This window comes from Lepidochelys kempii, chromosome 2 (genome assembly GCF_965140265.1).
Source record: "Lepidochelys kempii isolate rLepKem1 chromosome 2, rLepKem1.hap2, whole genome shotgun sequence".
In the NCBI taxonomy this organism is placed as follows: domain Eukaryota; kingdom Metazoa; phylum Chordata; order Testudines; family Cheloniidae; genus Lepidochelys; species Lepidochelys kempii.
Genome location: NC_133257.1, coordinates 75,670,349 through 75,691,556, shown reverse-complemented (window position 1 = coordinate 75,691,556; position 21,208 = coordinate 75,670,349). Strand labels below are relative to the sequence as shown.

At 42.4% G+C, this 21,208-nt stretch overlaps 1 protein-coding gene across 6 annotated transcripts in view; it reads right to left on the bottom strand.

The window, feature by feature from the left end:
• NOL4 (nucleolar protein 4) overlaps positions 1–21,208 on the bottom strand; it is a 255,887-nt gene that overhangs the window by 16,232 nt on the left and 218,447 nt on the right. For all 6 annotated transcript variants that reach the window (XM_073331285.1, XM_073331283.1, XM_073331284.1 and 3 more), the window contains one exon: positions 1,462–1,642. In XM_073331285.1, coding sequence (XP_073187386.1) covers positions 1,462–1,642 — 181 coding nt within the window. The remainder of the gene's footprint in view (positions 1–1,461; positions 1,643–21,208) is intronic.

Sequence of the window (21,208 nt, the reverse complement as noted above, 5' to 3'; positions counted from 1 at the left end):
CATCCCAAAATGCCATTGGCCTTTTTGGCAACAAGGGTACACTGTTGACTCATATCCAGCTTCTCGTCCACTGTAACCCCTAGGTCCTTTTCTCCAGAACTGCTGCCGAGCCCTTTGGTCCCTAGTCTGTAGCAGTGCATGGCATTCTTCCGTCCTAAGTGCAGGACTCTGCACTTGTCGAACCTCATCAGATTTCTTTTGGCCCAATCCTCCAATTTGTCTAGGTCCCTCTGTATCCTATCCCTACCCTCCAGTGTATCTACCTCTCCTCCCAGTTTAATGTCATCTGCAAACTTGCTGAGGGTGCAATCCACACCATCCTCCAGATCATTAATGAAGATATTGAACAAAACCGGCCTAAGGACCGACCCTTGGGGCACTCCACTTGATACTGGCTGTCAACAAGACATGGAGCCATTGATCACTACCCGTTGAGCCCGACAATCTAGCCAACTTTCTATCCACCTAACAGTCCATTCATCCAGCCCATACTTCTTTAACTTGCTGGCAAGAATACTGTGGGAGACCGTGTCAAAAGCTTTGCTAAAGTCAAGGAACAACATGTCCAGTGCTTTCCCCTCATCCACAGAGCCAGTTATCTCATCATAGAAGGCAATTAGATTAGTCAGGCATGACTTGCCCTTGGTGAATCCATGCTGACTGTTCCTGATCATTTTCCTCTCATCTAAGTGCTTCAGAATTGATTCCTTGAGGACCTGCTCCATGATTTTTCCAGGGACTGAGGTGAGGCTGACTGGCCTGTAGTTCCCAGGATCCTCCTTCTTCCCATTTTTAAAGATGGGCACTACATTAGCCTTTTTCCAGTCATCTGGGACTTCCTGCTCAATTACCTTTCCTAAAGATCTGAGGAAGAGCTCTGTATGGTTCAAAAGCATGTCTCTCTCAGCAACAGAAGTGGATCCAATAAAAGATATTACCTTACCCACTTCATCTCTCTAATTTCCTAAAGTCAGCAGATGGGACTCAGGCCAATAGTTAGCCAGATTGTCAACTACATGTGTTGGTTTCTGAACTATGGTGTATTGTTCTTGTTGGTAAGAGGAATTCAGAAAAGGAGTTGGATTAAACACGTTTTGAAAGGTAGAATATAGTATTTTTCAACCTCTAATTGCTTTACTTCAAACTATAGACATAACAATAAATCAGATCCTCATGAAGCTGTGCCTATTTACATCAGTGGAGGATCTGACCCAATATTTGTACTCAGCTTTGTTACGGACTTAGGGCTTGATCTTGTCCTGTTGTGAATAGCCCCATTTAAGCCACAAGGGGACTACACACAGTACTAAGCAGTATGCCCAGGAGTTAGCAAGTCTGGGCCCCTAGTCATGTAACTGATATGAGCCTAGAGATACAGCACCCTTTAGATTAGTTTTCAGTATTGTGGGGGGTAAATGCATCCACAAACACACATACAGAAACATTGGTAAGGAAACTCACCACTGCTAGAAGCATCGCTGAGATTTAGCAGCCCACTTCCTAACCCTCTGTAACTATGGTAACTGTAGGTCCCATTTCCATTGATGTACAACACCTCCTGTGTGCTGGAAACAGCGGATGTTGAATAAGTGACCTGGGCTGGCTCTTGTTTATATTGTTTGTCAGCTGGAGCAGCTTCATCCTGCCAAAACAATGTTTCATTGTAAGGTTTCAAATATTTGTTAAAGTTCACCTTGAATGAGAGGGGCTGTTTTATTGTTATTTAAAGCTCTGGAAGTGTTATTTGCACAACAGTGTAATAAACAAGAAACAAGCATGTACATGTTTTCAACTGACAGTTTATCAACAGAAAAGAAATCAGGAGAATAACCATGAACATAGATTTCTTACAACCGCCACTACAATTTATTTATTTGCATTTTGCTAGCAAATCACAACATGCTGGGTGCTGTCCAAACACAGAGGAAGACACAGACCCTGCCCAGAAGAGCTTTCAATCTCCTGAAAAACTTAACTCTAAATCAAAACAAAATGGAAGGAACTGAAAGCAAATGATTACTCTCTGGCATTTAAAGCAACCCTCTTGGTGCAGAAAATCAGTTTTTTCTTGTTACGACAAACCAACATAAAATGCATTGGCATGTTCTCTAAATGGATCGATCAGCATCAAAGATACCAGGAAATAGCAAGGGGGAAAAAGAGAAGGAAATCATGCTTTCCATATCTGTGGAATGATGTGGCATTACGACATAGGAGACCAAACTTTTCTGAGCTGGAAGCTTTTGTTTGTTTATTTTGCAAATGAGTTTGAAGAGTTAGACACAACCAAGATTATTCAAGAGAAAAAACTGTATTATTGAGAGAAGCTTTTAAAGTATGTTGCAGCAGAATACTGAGAAGTCAGATAATGAATTGCATTAATAACCAAAATGGGCACTGGGGACATTAATTTGTACTGAGGCATATATTTGCATTATTAAGATACTTGGCTGTACTGAATTCCACAATAAGTTCTCTTCAATAACATATAAGAATCCAAATAAAGGATAAAATCTGCAATGTATTTTTGCCAAAAGTTTAATGTAATTTACTTTTTATCTTCAAAGGTCATGCTGTCTGTTATAAAGCAGAATGGATTTTTTTTCCTGTGAGAAAATATTCAATAAGCTATGCAGTAAAGTTTTAGCTTGGCAAGAAAGCTTAATTCATCATCCATTCCCTAAAATTCCCAAAGCTGCTGCCTTATTTTCTGATTTGATATGAGGACTTTTTCCAAAACTAGATGATATTTCCATTCACATACTCGCTCAGGGCCTGATACAGTTCCCAGCAAAGTTGATGAAAAGGTTGACTTCAAAGGGAGTTAGATCAGGCTCTCAATCCTCTTTTACAGGGCTCCCTCTTGTTTTAAAAAGCATTAGCTTCCTCCTACTTTGTCTTTGCAATTGCACTTTGGATAAAAAATACTCTCTCTGTCTACCTAGATATTTATACCATGTTCTACAACAGATTTTTTCTTTCCTTCAAGTGTCTTTGCTTTTAAAATTTGGAAATGAAACAAACTACAGTGCCATAAGTCTGAGATATTTGATGTTCTATGCTAGTTGATCAATACTTTCTTGGTAGGTACAACAGAACAACTGGCAGTCTTTGCTTCAGGTTTTGCAACACAGGCCTGTATGGAATGATGCCTGTAACCCACATTGCGGAATTGTTTATATTATTCACTGAGGAATATTCAGTATTATGAAAAAAGACATTGAATGGTAAAACTCTAGTAATGTGTTTGAAAAGAAAAGGATGCTACTTTCCAAGAACCTGTGCTTGCTCACTGTTTCCCAACAGTATTGGGAGCACAACTGAAAGGAACAGTGGTCAGAGTACCACTTGCATTGACACATATTGAAATTTTGTAATCCTAATTTGCCGACACTTGCACTGATCTTTTCCTTTTAAACAGGCATGTATATTTTTAAAAAGAGAGGACTAGATAGAGCTGTATACAATTTTCCTACAAGACAAAAAGGTTTTTTGGCCCATTATTTAACAAAAAAAAATAAAAAATAAAATTCCAGAACAGATTAAAATTAAAAAATATAAACCAATACCAAAATAAGCTTGTGTTTCTGTCCACTTTGACTAAACCCAACATTTTTATGGGTTTGAAAACAGTAGGAAGTTTTCTTTTTTTGACTAGGGATCTGGTGAACATACTGTAAAGGGAAACAAGAAAATTGAGTTAAGTTAAGATTCTGCACTGAAGCCACTTCTAGAGCCATTGTTTGCATGAGTGAAATCTACAATTACATGACACTACCAGCTCCTTTTAATTGTTTAAAAATGTATTTAAAAATTGTGGATTGACAGAACCGGAGACTATTTTATTCACAAAACAAGTACAGCATAAGCCAAAGTAGTGCATAAAGACTGACGTAGATTTACTGGCCAGAGTCTCAGCTGGTATAAAGATTGGCATTGTTTCCTTAATTTTTGAGGGTGCTCCAAACTTTATATGCATTCCATCTTCGGCTTCTTCACTGAGACTGCCAACAAGAGTGTCAACTATTGCCAACTGTGGTTGTGTTTTTCGTGATGCGCCCAAAAATCATGACGAGCATATTAAAATGCTGACATGGGTCACACTTTATATTAAGGACACATTTATAACTAGATTACAAAGGGTTAATAAATGGTTAAAATAGATATTTTAATAAATGGATAGTCAATTCTTACAACATGCTACTCCTGTCTGTAACATGCTTATAGAACCTATAAACCATTTATGAACCCTTTCTAAACTATTTATAAATGTACCTTTAATATCAAGTCTGATCCACTTATGGCTAGACACCTGTTCACCTAGCATTTGACTAAAATCATCATCATTCTGAAAATAAATGAGATCACATCCTTCTAAAAATGTTTCTCCTTCCATTTCGTAAAGCAAGTACTTAGGACCTGAGCACATTGTCCAGGAGCTGTTGGAACACACGGGTTACATCAGAGAAGAGCATAAATACCTTTTTGGCACAATTCATTCTGAGAAATACGTTACTTATTTGTTTTAGAAAATAGGAGCCTACACACATGCTTGGTAAGATCATTACCATGGCATTTATCACAATAAATACATTCTACTTATGAGTCTAAGTGTGTAATGATGGAGAAATTTTTCCTAAAACAGTAGGCATACATATATTATCTAACCACAGAACTGATTAAGTATACATTAAAGAGTAGTACATTATTTGAAAAATGTACATGTTTCTGTAAAATGTACATTACACAAAAACTGCACTTTATACAGCCAGCTGAAGACTAGCTTTCAAAAAAAAAACACGCACAGCAATATGGGTCAAACATAATCTCCATCAATCACTTGTGAGTACATAAAGTAGGGTTGCCAGGCTTCCGGTTTTCGACTGGAACACCTAGTCGAAAAGGGACCCTGGTGGCTCTGGTCAGCACAGCTGACCGGGCCGCTAGAAGTCCGGTTGGCTGCAGCGGCCAGCTCCATGCGGCTCCCGGAAGCAGCCGGCATGTCCCTCTGGCTCCTAGGTTCAGGGGGTTCCATGCGCTGCTCCTGCCCACGGTGCGGGCTCTGCCCCGAACGCCAACTCCGCAGCTCCCATTGGCCATCTCTGCAGACAGGTGCGGCGCACAGAGGCCCCTGGCCATCTCTGCACCTACGAGCAAGAGGAACATGTTGCCACTTCCCGGGAGCTGCCTGAGGTAAGCACCTCCCAGAGCCTGCACCCCAAACCTCCTCCCACACCCAACCCCCTGCTCCAGCTCTCTCCACTCCCACACTCCGAACTCCTCAGCCCCAGCCCAGAGCCCCGTCCTGCACCCCAAACCCTTCATCCCTGGCCCCATCCCAGAGCCTGCACCCCCAGCTGGAGGCCTCACCCCCCCAATCTTCTGTCACAGCCCAGAGCCCCCTCCTGTACCCTGAAACCCTCATTTCTGCCCCCCCGAGCCCACACCCCCAGCCCAGAGCCTGTACCCCCTCCCACACCCTAGCCCTTTGCCCTAGCCCGGAGCCCCCTCCCACACTCTGAACACCTCATCCCCACCCCCCAGCCCGGAGACCTCTCCTGGACCTCAAACCCCTCATCCCCTGGCCCCACCCCACAGCCCACACCCCCAGCCAGAGCCCTCATCCCCTCCTAGACCCCAATCCCCTGCCCAAGCCTGGAGCCCACTCCTGTACCCCAAACCCCAAGGTTTCCAACATGGCAAAATTTGAGTAGATTTTCCTAGGGGGAGCAAAAAGCTCATCCCTGACAGATAGGCCACCCCTGCCAAATTTGTAGCATGGAAGTGCTAGAGCTTTTCAAAGGAAAAGTCACCAGAATTTTTTAACATGGGTAAAACAATATATTTTTCCTTAGCCTGATTCTTGAAAACAGCAGAATAATTTTGGGTGAAATTAAAAAATCAGGCACAGAGACATTCAGCTCAAAAGATTAAAGTTTGGAAAACTTATAAGCAACTGAAAACAGGGACTTCCAATGGGACATGTCAAGCCACGTCAATAATAGGCATGGTGAACAGAGCTGTCTATAGTATACGCTGTCCTAACAGAATGCTATGCTTTATATTAGGTTTATCATGTCAGATTAACTCTCCTGGGTTTGAATTTTATGAACAATAAATCTGGAAACCCAGATAGCAGAATAATACTGTGGCACATCATAGGGGGCAAAGTTTTCCTTTTATTTTAATTTGAATAAAGTTGTTGACTGAGTGTGATCAGCAGTGACGAAAATTTTATTTCTGAAAAGGGCACAGATGTGATTTTGTTTGGCTTTAGTTTTGGTTCCCACTTTATTAAGCCCCATTAACAATGTTTGTTCTGGGATCACTATCCACTGAACAAGACAAAGATGTATTTAGCCCCCTGACAGAACTGAATCGAATAAATACAGGCATACAATGCATATAGAGTGAAGTTCAACATAGGACTCAAGCATAGGCCTTGTGTGGACCCTATGCCCGGGGTAAATTTAAAGTATTAATTTTTTATATTCCTTTAATATGACATTTTTTTTGAACAGTTGAGGCCAGATCATAGAATCATAGAATATCAGGGTTGGAAGGGACCTCAGGAGGTCATCTAGTCCAACACCTTGCTCAAAGCAGGACCAATCCCCAATTTTTGCCCCAGTTCCCTAAATAGCCCCCTCAAGGATTGAACTCATAACCTTGGGTTTAGCAGGCCAATGTTCAAATCACTGAGCTATTCCTCCCCCCTCCCTGATGCTCAACTAGTATAAGTTAGCATTAGTTCCACTGACTTCAGTGGAACTATTATGACTTATGCAAACTGAGGATCTGTATCTGAGTACATAATCACTACATACTCAGAAAGGTATGGGACTATCACTGTAGTCTGGCATTTGTATGGTCTGTTTTCAGTGTCGTATAATGCTTTCATGCCTCTTTATGAAAGGCGTGTCTCACAAAAATTTCCATTCCCTGTGTTCGGGGGTTAATAACTCAACCACAAAGTTTACACCTGACTGAAACTTGTACAAAATTTCCATTGGAAGCTGAACCTTTGGATTCTTCGCAGTCTCTCAGGTAAATCAAGTAAGTCTTTAAAACTTTCAAAGAAGGGGTTACTCACGCTGTGCAGTAACTGTGATTCTTCAAGATGTTTGTCCCTATAAGTTCTCCATGGTGTCGGTGCACCCCATGCATGCTCGATAGGAGATCACAGAATCATCGACAATCAGGGTTGGAAGAGACCTCAGGAGGTAATCTAGTCCACCCTCCCTCTCAAAGCAGGACCAATCCCAATTAGATCATCCCAGCCAGGGCTTTGTCAAGCCTGACCTTAAAAACCTCTGAGGATGGAGGTTCCACCACCTCCCCAGGTAACGCATTCCAGTGCTTCACCACCCTCCTAGTGAAATAGTTTTTCCTAATATCCAACCTAGACCTCCCACACTGCAACTTGAGACCATTGCTCCTTGTTCTGTCATCTGCCACCACTGAGTATGTAATGAAGACCATGTAGTGGCCCTGCAGATTTCTGGAACGGAACATTTTTAAGGAGAGCCAGAGATGTAGATTGTGTTCTAGTCAAGTGTGCCAAAATGCTGATGGGGGTGGAATGTCGACAGCCTGGTGGCTTTCACTTGGAAATCCATTTAGAGTTCCTGGGTAGAAATGGCGGAATCCTTAGATCCGTCTACAATCAAAAGAAAAGTCTATTGGATTTACAAAATGGTTTAGTTCTAACCAGACAGTCGGATAACACCCTTCTGACATCTAGAGTGTGGATAACGGTCTCCTGGTTGGAAGTATGCAGTTTTGAGAAGAAAACCAGCAGGTATATTGTCTCATTCAGGTGAAATTCAAAGTCACTTTAGGGAGAAAACTGGGGACCTTTAGGGAGAAAACCATAGGGACACCTTATCTTTGTGAAATGTTGTGAATGGGGATCTGACATTAAAGCCCCAATCTCTCCAACTCTGCCGGTTGAGGTAATCACCGCTAGGAAAGTGGTTTTCCTTGAAAAATTCAACAGGAAGCAAGTCACCATTGGTTCAAACCTGGGCTTCGTGAGGCTTTTGAGAACAAAATTCAGGTCCAAAGCAGCAGTGGGAACCCTTATCTGTAGGATGAGATTGACTGAGCTTTTCAGAAATCTTGCGGTTGTGTGGGGGGGGAGGAGAGAACAAACAGAGAGAAACCTTTAACAATAGTATGAAAGGCTGTTATGGTTGTCAGGTGAACTTTGATGGAATTGAGGGACAGTCTTGACTTCTTAAGCTGTAGTAGGTACTCCAGAATGAGAGGAAGTGGGGCAGATTCAGATGCAGCATTGTGGAGTTTGCACTAGTGGCCAAATCTGGTCTGATTCTGGAGGTAAGTAGTCCTGGTAGAAACTTTTCTATTATTTAATAGTATGTGTTGGAATATCTACTGGAGGCTAGAAAGCCAGGTAAGGGAATGCTTGCCATGACCACGCCAGGGCTATTAGAAAGACTCTGGCCTTGCACTGCTTGATCTTGTTTATCACCTTGAGGATGAGAGGCATCATAGGGAAGGCATAAAACATTCTGTCCATCCAAGGCAGGAGGAAGGCATCCCCTGTGAACTGTGACCTAAAGCTCCCCTTGAACAAAACAGGTGACATTTTTTGTTTGCAATTGTAGCAAAAAGGTCTACTTCTAGAAACCCTCAAGTCTGAAAGATTTTGGGTAGAACCCAAGAATCCAACTCCCAGTTGTATTCTTGGGAGAAGCACCTGCTGAATGAGTCGGCCATGACATTCTGTATGCTGGGCAGATACATTGTTGAGATCCTTATCTGATGCCTTATGCACCAACTCCACAACTTGATTGCTTTGGCGCAGAGGGAAGGGGCTCTTGCCCTTCCTTGACGATTGATATAAAACATGCAGGCCACATTGTCTGTCATGATTTTGATAGATCTGTGTCTGATGAGAGTAAGGAACTGATGACAGGCATTTCTTACCACTCTGAGCTCCAGGAGGTTGACATGGAGGATGGTCTATTGAGGTGATCACCTGCCCTAGAGAGCCTAGGTGCCCCCTCCAGCCCAACAGAGATACATCTGTGGTTACAGTCACTGTTGGGGCTGGTTGGAGGAAGGGGACCCCCGCCCCTACATTGCAATGAATCTCCCACTAGTCTAGGGAATGCTTCACCCCCTGAGGAACTGACACTTGGTTGTCTAGAATGTGTGTGTCTGGTTAGCGAACCATTCTGAGCCACCCCTGGAAACAGCAGAGGTGTAACTGCATGCTCTGTCACAAAAGTATAAGAGGCCACGTGACCCAGACACCGAAGGCAGTTTCTGACTGAGGTCTGGGGACTGTCTTGAGTTATTTTGATGAGGCTCAGTAATGTCTGGAACCCGTCCAGGGGAAGGGATGCCCTGGATACCAGAGAATCCAGACACACTCCTGTGAATTGTATATTCAACAGGTGTTAGTGTGGATTTTTCTACATTCAGCTGGAGGCCCAGGTCCAAAAACAGAGAATACACTGTCCTTGTGGCAGACAACACTTCTTGGTAGGATCAATTCAACTAGCCAATTGTCGAGGTATGGGACTACCACTATAGTCTGGCAACACGGGTAAGCAGCCACTACTAACAGAATCTTTCAGAAGACTCTCTGAGCTGTGAAGAAGCACTTGATACTGGAAACTATCCTGGCCTAACACAAATCAGAGGAATCTCTTGTGAGGTGGGTGCATTGCTATATGGAAATACATATCCTGGAGGTCGAGGGCTAGAAACCAAGCCCCTGAATCTAGAGAAGGAATTATAGCTGCCAGGGTCACCATCCTGAATTTATGGGGTCTCACAAATCTGTTTAGGAGTCTCAGATCTAGAATTTGTCTCCACCCTCCGTTCTTTGATATGAGGAAATAGTTTGAATAGAAGCACTTTCCCCTGTATTGAGCAGGTACTGGTTCTATTGCTCCTAAATGAAGAAGGATGTTTACTTCTTGCCTTAGCAATGGCTCATGAGATGGGTCCCTAAAGAGGGATGGGGAAGGGAATGAGGAGGAGGGAGAGAGAGAGATAAATGGACGGTGTCACCTGATATTACTTCCAACACCCATTTGTTTGAGGTGTCTGCTTCCAGAATGCATGGGAGTGTGAGAGTCAGTTTCCAAATGGGAGAAGGTGGGAAAAACACTGAACCTGGCAGGCTAACGAGTGGTGGGAATTCAAACCCTAGACTATCCTGTCAAAACTGGTGTTTTGATGATGATGCCTGGTGGCTGAGCCACATCAGATGGGTTAGAGGGTCTCTTTCTCTGGAATCTGTGCCTCCTCCTGAGGAGGGGGGGTTGAATCCAGAGAATTGTATAGGGTGGGATCTCTGAGCTGTTTGTGATCTGCCAAACTTCTGTTTGTTTGCAGATGTATAGGTGCCTAATGAGCATAACGTGGCCCTGGAATCTTTAAAGATACATAACGACTCCTCAATGTTCTTTGCAAACAACTTCCGTCCATCAAATGGGAGAGCCTCAACCATATTATGAACTTCCTGGGGAAGCCAGACAAGTGCAGCCAGGATGCCCTGCACGTCACCACCACCATAGAGATGACAAGGGCTGTGGTGTCGGCAGCATGGAGCACTGTCTGCAAACTGCAAACAGCATGTTCTTGCCAGCAACTGTCCCTCAGCAATAGTAGCCTGGAATTGTTCCCTTTGATTTGGGGGAAGGTACTCAATAAACAACCCAAATTTCATGTAGTTGATAAAGTCGTACTTGGCCATCAACACTTGGTAATTTGCAATATGAAATTGCACTGTAGCCAATGGGTAAGCCTTCCTCCCCAGGAGGTCCAGGCACTTTTGGTCTCTGTCATATGGGGTGGATTTATAATGGTGTTGTTTGCTCCGCTCATTCACCACATCAACACCCAGAGAATTGGGAAGTGGGTGGAAGAAGAGGAAGGCAGAGTCCTTGGACATAATATTTTATGTCACCCTCTTATGAGTGGGTGTCACTGTAGCTGGGGTTTGCCAGATGGTTCTAGTGGGTTCCAGTAGAGCTTCATTAATGTGGAGGCAACTTTAGGTGACGTTACAGAGTGCTAAACATCCAGTAGCTTGTTTTGGGGTTCCCTGAACTCCTTGAGGGGTCTCTGCAGAGAGTCTGCCATCTGCTTAACAAGATCCTAGAACTGGCCAAAATCAGTTATAGGTTGGGGGAAGGTATCAGGGTGTCATCCATCAAAGAGGATGAGATGGTGGTCTGAGGCATGGCTTCTTTGTCTGCCAGGGACTCCTGCTCCTCAGATGTTTCCTCCTGTTGATGGGAAGGGGAAGCTTGGGTGTTCCTAGAGAATTGCCAACAATCGCCTGCCCATTATGACCATTGAGGCCCATACATGGGAGGGGGTGGCATCCAGGGTTGCTCCTTCAAGGAATATTGAGGTCCCAGAGCATCTTCCCTTCTCCTTTGGGATGGGGGGGGGAGCTAGTGTAAGGGTGTACTGGAGAACCCTGCACTGAAATGGAAGAAGCAGAGGGAAAGTCATCATCACTATCAGCCTCTTCTTCTAATGGAGGAGCTCCCAGAGAATAAGGGGGAGACAGCGCCAGGGAGGTGAAGGGTTCCAGAGACCAAGAGGTTCTTGGTACCTGCTGACAATGAAGATACTGGTATTGGAAGTTCTGTGTTACCAAGAATGTTGCGGTACTGAGTGTTTATCCTTATTTGATGGTACCAGAGCCGTAGAGTGCTTTGAGGCTGGAGTCAATGAAGTTAAAGGCTTACATGGTACCATGACACTTGTTAAGGGCACAGGGAGTGGAGTTCAAGATGATGGTATCAATCCTCTATGTTTGGTACAGTCCTCAGCTGATGGTACCAGGGTCTTCCCAGAGCCCTGTTTAGTCTTAGAGCCATGGCATTTTCCCATGTCCCTTATACCGAAGGAACCTTTCCCACCTATGGTACTGAGCCTCAAGGCAGACCTGTCAGAGGCCATAGATCTGGCTGGAGAATTAAGTCTTTTTGAGGGGGAAATCACTGGGAGGGGAAATAGATCTTCTCTTCTGAGAGGCTTTTGGGTTCTCTGAGGATTTCGCCTCTGAGAATGTTGCACCAAGGTGCATTGAAGGTTCCTGGAAACTGATGTCCAGGGGGGTCCTGACCTGGTTCTGAAGTGGGGCAGATGGAACACTCCCTCATGAGTAGTCGAAGTTTGACTTCCTGGTTCTTCCAAGCCCTAGATTTCAGAGCTGGGCCGAAGTTGCACTTCTGCAGCACATGTGATTAGCTCAGTCAGCAAACACACTTCAAATATTTGTCACTGACTGGCAGCATTTGAAGCCTGGTGAACTGGGCATGTCCTTCACAGGGAGAATTTGGGGGAAGGTACTCAATAAACAACCCAAATTTCATGTAGTTGATAAAGTCGTACTTGGCCATCAACACTTGGTAATTTGCAATATGAAAGTGCACTGTAGCCAATGGGTAGGCCTTCCTCCCCAGGAGGTCCAGGTCTCTTTTGGTCCCTCTATAACTAGAAAAGCTTTTAAAAAACCCAAATACTAAATTAACTAGCTAACTAACAAGAAGCTCCAAAACTCGTGCGGCAGGCAAGAAGCAGACACACTAGGTCTGTCTTGGTCCGAGGCACTTGAGAAGGAATTGAGGGAGTGGTTTGCCTGCGCAGCTTGATATAGCATCGGTGCAGCGCACGGGGATGCCAATGGCACAAGCCTGGGCTGAATGGACACTGCTAATGAAAGTCTCTAATCCCGGGTGCGTGGGGAACATGCACACCAAGAATGGAGCACCCACAGGGAAACTACTCAAAGAAGAAGCAGCCCTCATTCTCTGATAACCAACCAAGAAAGATTTCTGTGCCAAGTGGTTCTCCCCATCTTTGGCTAGGTCATGAGGACACTTTACAATTTTCATTCCATTGAAAGCCCCAGGAGACATCTAACATTCTCTAGACAGGTCTGGTGATGAAGGCTGATCCTTACTTGGAAGAGAGTGGCCATTGTTCAGAGATACAAAGATTCCTTTCCTTACAGGCTGACTGCTACAAACCCAGTGGACATAGTTCCTGCTAAAGAGCGAGATGCTAGGGCTGAGAACTGTCTTACCACAGGTTAACAGAAGGACTCCATTTGTGTCATTCCCCCTCCCCCAATTGATGAGTTAAGGATACAACAATGAACTTGACTGTTTCTCAACATTTTTGTTGTTTGGAAATGTTTTGATAACTTTATCCTAATTGTTTTTCTCACGTTTACATGCCTCTGTCAGGACTGGAAGCACCAAAGCATCAGAACAAAAGCTGCAAGTGTAGTATATTAAGCCTGAACATAAGTGGGGTCTCATAGAAATCTCATTAGAAAGCCTTATTCTTGTGAGATTTACAGCCCCATTTTGCAGACCAAAAAGATTTGGATAGTCCACTCATTCAAACTTTCAGGTTCCTGTCTGAACCAAAATGAACCTTTAAACTTGACCATGACTATAAGGGCACCACATATACTTAGCTTTAACTTTTCTGGCACGGTCATTACATTATACAAAAAAGATAGATACTTTTGCAAATACTACAGTATTTGATGTGTATCCCAAAAAACTCTAGATATTTAGTTTGGATTCCTCTCTGGAGTTCAGTATTTGAAACTCTTTGGGCTATTTATATTTTAGGGACAAAAATAACAAACAATTTTATATGAAGAGTCTTCATGATACAGCCTAGAGAACAAAGATCAGAATGGCTTGCACTAGTTTCTGTTTAGAAGAGCAGTAGATTCCTTCTGCATTAAGGCTATAAATACTAAAATGAACTGCCAACATCACCATCCACCATCAAAGGCTATAGATGCCAACATTTGACAAGACATGAAAGCATGGAATTGCAATGCAAAAGATCAAAATAAAAATGTGCTATGTGGAGAAGAGGGGGAAATGAATCTCACGCGTCTGCATTTCTGATAGAACCACATCCATAGACTGAAATGTTTAATTCTTTGGTCACTGCTACTTCACCTGCCGAATGGAAAACCTTTTCAGAAGAGGTGCTGGTTATCAAATCAAAATGATCAGAGCAGCAAGTGTTGATGAAATGCTTTTGGTAGAACAGCAGCACAGCAAAGGGATCATCTTTCATGCCAACATCAGTTTTAGCAAAGTTCATTATCCCTTCTGATAGCTGGAGAGCAACATACACTTTCCCCTTTTGACATTTCAGTTTCAGAAATCAACCCCAGAGGTCAGTGTGTGGACAACTCCGGGACTAAGTTACTGGAGAAGGAGAAATTTTCTTGTTTTAAAGAGCAGGGCCTCTACCTCATCAAATAAAAAATGACAAATCTTTATCAGTATCTATACTGTCTGGGAGAAGTCTGCCATTCTTTAGTGAGGGTCTAGAAAGTGGGTTAGTATATATGCTTTGCCCATGCCTTGATCTTTTTCCACCAGTGGACAAAGAGATGCAAAAAAGTCTTTCAATTTAAAATGTGTGGCTGAATTTAGTGCTCACAAAGGGAGAGACTAATGACAGATGCTTGAACCAGGTACAATGGGGCAGGTGGTTTGCAAGTTAATCCACTTACTGTTGCAGCCCCTGCTATTTTAGTATTGACCTGAGACGACCAGCCTTGCCAAATTGTTTTGGGGGTTTTGTATTATGCAAAAAAAAAAAAGGGGGGGGAGACTATATGCAGGGACATGGCTGAGGTCTGTGCTTGCTTTAAAGTTTTGAACATGTGGACAAAGTGGATAACTTAACTAATTAAGAGTTTCACCGCTGATGTCTTTGGCAGCAATTGCAAATGGTTTCCAGCAGGTGTTCCAGCATGGCACATTGAGCTGAATGAAAAACAATGCCTCCCCCATGAAATTTTAAATGCTGTGTCCAAAGACTGCTATTTTCTGATTAAGAATATCTTCAATCAAATAGAAGGTAGAATTCCACCTGGTTTGGAATGAACTCAGAGAGTTATTGCGGAGTGATTAAAATGGGCACAGCCCTTTAGTAATGTACCTATTATGGTCATTGCTTCAATATTCATTGTGAAGAAACTCAGGCATTCAAACGAAGACAGCAGCTGAAAGGCTGCAGTGCTGGGAGGAGAGTGTCTCCGCAGTTGCTACGCCCTTGCTGCGTAGATGGGCAGAACGCAGCAGACAGCAAGTGGAGCCTTGGCTCCACCCCCAGTGGACTAGTTAGTATAGCTGGTATGTCGGGAAGGTATGCTGCTCTGGGCATAGGCCTCGCGCAGGAAACTTCCTCCTAAGAGCAGTGAGGAGATACGGAGGCAGGCTGTGACTCTGAGTCAGTCACCTTCTTGGGCAGACCCAGAGGCAATGCAACAATGCACGGGGCCTTACTCAGGGCTCATGCTAAAGTCAAGATTTAGCCCTTGGTTTGGTAGGAGTGTCCTTTCGGGATCTTCATATGTTTTTGCCATTTTAACTTCACATTGTGACCAGCGTTCCCTGTGCAAAGGAAGGCTAGATGCATTTTTCTCCGGAGACGTGAACTTACTCTTCCAGCCTGCCAGAGGTGAGCAGTTCGGAGGAGGATGTGAAATACTCCTCCTGTGGTGCCTCCACAGAGCTCAGAGCCCCGGTGGATTGGAAGCAAGGGAATATGGGAGCAGTATTATTACGTTACCCGTAGACCACCAGGCTAATAGTATAATCATTGAATGACAAATATTATAAACATGAGGCACTGGATAAAGAACTCCAGCTTCCAGGACATCTCTTATTAGAATAAAAGTAAATGAAAATCTGAGAATAAACAAACTCCAGATGAAGTGTTTGTGGCGAAGGAGTAAGGGTTCTGCTTAGGAGAGAACTGTGTGGTTTGGTGTATCCGCTAAGGGCCTTTGGAAGCCAATATCGTCTGCAATGGACAACTGCTTGCAGAACAAGGATGATGATCATTTTTTGCAACTTTCCAATTCATGGGCAGTGCAAATGGATGAGTCTTTAAATATCTGACCTTTCTTCAAAACAAAATCAAACTGAAACCCATGGAAACTATGTCATCTTTTCTCAACCCGTGAACAGTTCTGCCTTCAGGTGATGAGTTGGATGAATCAATGTACCACTGATACTGATGTATGATGACAATGACATAGTATTTACTGATGAACTGTGATGCAAAGCAGGAGGAATTCCTCCTTTCCTAGTCTATTGTTCTCATTCAGCACAAATTTTGCTATGCAGCACTTAGCTCTTTGAGCATGGTACATGTACATTTGAAGAACACAGAATGAAATACTGGTGTTTGATTAAAATGAAGATGTCTTATCCTAGCAATCGTAGTTACACCATCAACCTCTTTTTAATCTAATATATCCACATTTTGCAGTGAATGTGATGGGTTAGATTTTCAGCTGCTGTAGATCAGCATAGCTCCACTGAAGTCAATGATACAATGGCAGTAGCAGTGCCAAAAACGAGAAATATTAAATGTGTCAATCAGATTATTTAGGGATGTTTTGGGGAAGTGTGTGGGACTCTTAGAGCGCTGCTTGTGCCAGTTTTGCAGATTTTAAAATTGCAATATTATCAGGGTTGCCACAGTTAAACCTCTTACTGCAGGTCTCTTCACTGAGAGAATTGCAATTCATAGAATTCCCACTACTGATAGCACTTTTTCTTGACACCAAACAGCTTGTGCTACGCCTACTAGATCTAGGGCTTGGAGAATTAAATAAACAAAAGACATTTGTTGAAAACCTGTGGGGTGACATTACATGTTGCATCAGCTTGAGCTTTATCCTGTTGTATTGTGCCTGCTGCTTTCTGATAACTGGACACTATTTCCAACCTTCATGTTACATATGTTGGAATATGCAGATTACACTATAAAATCAGATTCTGAAATAAATTCTTCTTTATTTAGAACCAGAAGATGACAACCTTGACATGAAGAGTGAGGCTGGTGCTGGTTATTTGTTACCACTAAAGTAAAATGTATATACGTTAGAGTTCTTTCTTTAGAAGAAAAATAAGATTTGTAGGAGTTTGAGTATTGAAAAGTTTATGTAAATGTTCTCCTTAATGGGTGAATTCTGGTACCAAGTGGCTGATAGCTGTCTTTACAAACCTACTTCTCCTGACCAGAAGAAAATAAAAAGTGAGCAAGCACTTTTTGGGATGCATTTGATGCCTACTGCCTGTCTTCAAACACAGGCTCAGGTATTTATTGTATGGATTTACAAGTTATAAAGACTAATGAAAGAGTATTTAAGGGAAGCTTTGCTACTTACATAGTGTGCACATATACTGTTTGCATTTAGCAATTTCAAATGATTCTGCTATAAAGTTAAACAGAACAAAATTTTCTGCAGAGTGAGAAGCCAGCTGGAAAGCTTTTAATAGCTAATGTTTTAAAATTATTTGTATGAACATAGTGAATCATAGATACTAAAGTGTTTTATCTTTTATTTTGTTATGGCTGTTTGATATGTAGTTACTCTATTTTAAGTCTGCCTTGTTAAATTTGAACTGTAAATCTGTGAAAACTAAAATTTCTTGCATGCATTTGATGTGTGCTGTCTGCTTTCATACACTGCCTCTGGTAAAACCTGACTTTTGTAGTTAAAGAAAAAAATCTTAGAAGCAAATACATACATTCTGAACACTTTAAAAAAAACCCCACATTTACTGGAAGAGAGAAATATGGCCCTAAGAAAAAGGAAATTTCTCCTATTATGAATTTCACCTTGACCTGCTACTGTGCAGTATGTGAGCCAAGCCCCAAAATCATTACCTTTGATAAAGTAAGATTTTTACATTTTAAAACAAGAGTCAGTAGATGAACAGTAAATGCTCTTGGGATATGACCCTCTCATTCCCTTACGGAGAGTCAGTGAGTTTTCAAACTAGAATGCATAAACAAGAAAAACAAAATAGCAACCTTTTACTGGCCTTAGGAAAGCGTAGGTTCTGATTTGTTTAATTAAAGGAGTCAATAAAGAAGAAGGCTGATAAGAAATATCACAAGTCACAAGCAGTGGCTTTGTGCACTGCATTAAAGATCAGTACTCCAAATTTCCTTATTCTAGAGAAGGATTCTTTTGGCATGTTGCCTGGGCTGCAGGCTACAGCATGCTTGGCTGCCTTGCTCCATGCCTGGCATCTACAAGCTGGTGCTGTTCTGGGGCAGTGTATTTTTGGTTCATTATTTTTACTTTGAAAAATAGTCTTAGTTTGGGGATGTCTGGCCAATGTTTGGATTATATAAATATCTCCCCTGCTGCTGCACATAAACAACTTGTTGATACATGGAGTGTTGCACACATCTAACTAGACGTGAATTTTAAGAGATCTAGTTAAACCCCATCTGGACACTTATTTTGGTTTATGCGTGGTTTATTTCAGTTTAACTTCAGTTGATTAGAGACAGGTTTCAGCTAAACTGAAATAAACCATGTCCACACAGTGGTTTTTGTACTGGTTTAACTAAATCAATTTAATTAAACTGGTGCAAGTTTGTATGTAGACAAGTCTTCACTCTCAAAAACATAACTTCCCCTCTGTGCTACAGGGCAGCCAGACTCCCACTGCAATTCCTATAGGTGACCATAAGCAGGAAATAGCAGATGAATAGGCTCTTAGATGCTAGTCTCAACCCAGTCAAGACAAGGGACTATGGGACTGGTTTAAAAATAGATCACATTTCATTTGGTATATCCACATGAAAGGATGGGGGAAGACATGTCTCCACGCTCCAGCCTGCAGTGTGTGGTAGGGAGGAGAAAATGTCCACCTCTGCTATCTCCATTTCTGGTTCTGGGTAGCAGAGATCCATGCTTCCTTCTTAACTGTATGGTGGGGAAAGAAGAATCCATGATCCTTACACAGGCTTAGAGAAGATTAATGCTGCCGCCTACTCAGACCAGCCCGGCTCCAAAGAGGGGTAGAGAAGAACTCCTGGGGCTGCTATATAGATATTTCCTAAGCCACTTTTACCTGCCTGTCCAGCCTTTATCCTTCAGCTCCAAAGGCTTCAGATAAGTTTTGGTATTAATTTTAACCCACTTCAAATATTTTATTACACCTCTGGATCTTTAGTGTCTACACTGAAACAAGCAGCATCTATTTCAGCTGTACATGCCCAGATTCTGCTGCATGTGGACCCTTCTGGATAACCCTAAAGAGAAATTACCACATGGAAAAAATGAATCCATACTCTTTCTAATTTTCTAAAAGCTATGTTTAAATAAAAAAATAGGTGTTCACCTCACTGTGTGTCCAAGGCATGAAATTATTTGCTACTGCATGATTGGTGCACTATTCCTGTCAAATATATGTATCAAATTTAATACCTTTTGGGATGGGGAATATTTTTGTCTGCAATATCCAACATTCCATTCTAACTGCATCTATTAATAACAAAGAGCCCAATCCTGAACTAGTGAAATCACGAGGTGTTTTGCCATTAACTTGAAAGGTAGTGGGATTTAAATTACAATGCTGCTTATATTCCTCCTCTTGACAATATGGCTATTGCATTGTGGGTAGGAAGCTAAATTTCTCAGTGCTTGCACATAATTTGATCTCTTGACAATAATCCATACCCAGCTAAATTGTGCCTGCATAACATTTTGTGCCTCAGTGGTTAGAATGTATAATTTGGAAGCACAAAAGGAAATTGTAGTTCAATTCAGAAGAGAAATAATCATTGGGTGGGGATGTGGAGGGAGAGGAAAAAGGCCTAAACCAAAAGCTTATGTGCATGCACACGTATGTGTCTATTTATGTGAGGATGCCAAATTATTCTCAGAGATGGTTTATTAATCTGTGGTCAAAACTGTCCAATTTGTATGCCTGAAATTAGATACCTGAATCCATATTCAAACAACCAAGTACAGTACTTAGCTGCATTAATCTCAGGTATTCTGATTTTTCTGAGGTGCGAAGTATTCTCCAGCTTCTACTGACATGCATCGACTAAAGTTTGAAACCTCTGGCCTATTACATTTGTGTTAGCATTTTTGTTTTTAACAGGTTGCTTTTAATTGCCTCAAATAGAAAGGATTTTTCTAATTGCTCTTTTATAGTCTAAAAGACTCAAGAAACCTCCCATTCTCAAATGCAAACATTTTGAGCCTGATTCTGCTAGTTCCTTATGCAGATGCACAGTGGAGTGATGAGTCGAGGAGTCTTCCCTCCATTCCTTGCAATGCTGTCATGCACAGGCTAGGCACAATTGCAGTGTCTTTTCTCTCTGCTCTTCCAGGGACACTTGGTGCTCCAAAGGGGGCCAGAAGGAGGCAAGGCCTTATTCCTTCCACACCAGCCTGCACAGAGGAAGTGGAGAAAAGCTGCGCCCTGTAATGGGCTGTTGTTCCCCAGGCACGCTGAAGAGCTCTGGTAGGTATTGTTAGTTCCTGAGGCGGAACATGTCCCATGCTCCTGCTGGGGGACTGTAGCCTCCTACCATCCTTTACTATAAGCATTGCCTTAAAGGCACAAATCTAGCCTTTTGTTGGGAGGTATGTTTGCATGCTTGCTTTTTCTGTAGCAAATGTTGCCCAAGTCTGCACTTGATACAGAAATTAAGAATATAAACAACAGAATAAAAAGAGGCATGAAGGAACTCTGCAATTTGTTTCTTCCTTCCTCTCAAGAGCTGCAGTGTACATTTATCTGGAAAGTAAACACACACACACAAAATTATATATCCCCCATCCTCTTTTCCTACTGTCTGAACTGTAATCCAGGAAATAACTGCTCACTGTCAAAATTTAGAGCCCATGCATTAAAGACAGAGTTGAGATTCTAACTCTCAGTCCTCAAGTACAAAGGATTAGAGGCCTTAATTCCTTCTCCATGCTGAAAACCTGATACAATGGTCCTGGAATGGTCCACTCCCGCATTGCCATATAAATTAGTTTCTTCCAAAACAATTTGCAATTATCTATAATTTGTCCACAGATAATTTCTTCCTTTCTTAACGGCAATATTGGCTGCTCCTGGTTTGTAGCAGCTGGGCATCTCTTTTGTTAACAAAACTGTACTTGAAAAGTCTTCCCCGAGCATCAACCCCCTTGTTACCACTGAGTCACCTAGAGAGAAGGCGCCACAAATTGGCTGAAGGTAGATCATTAACATAAACTTGCAAACCTGAATTGATTTAAAAGTGAACATTTAGGAATTAGACAAATGGAATGAAACACAATAGCAGTGGCTTCAGCTAAGTGGCAGTATGTGTGCACTTTTATTAACATTCAGATGTATTGCATTAG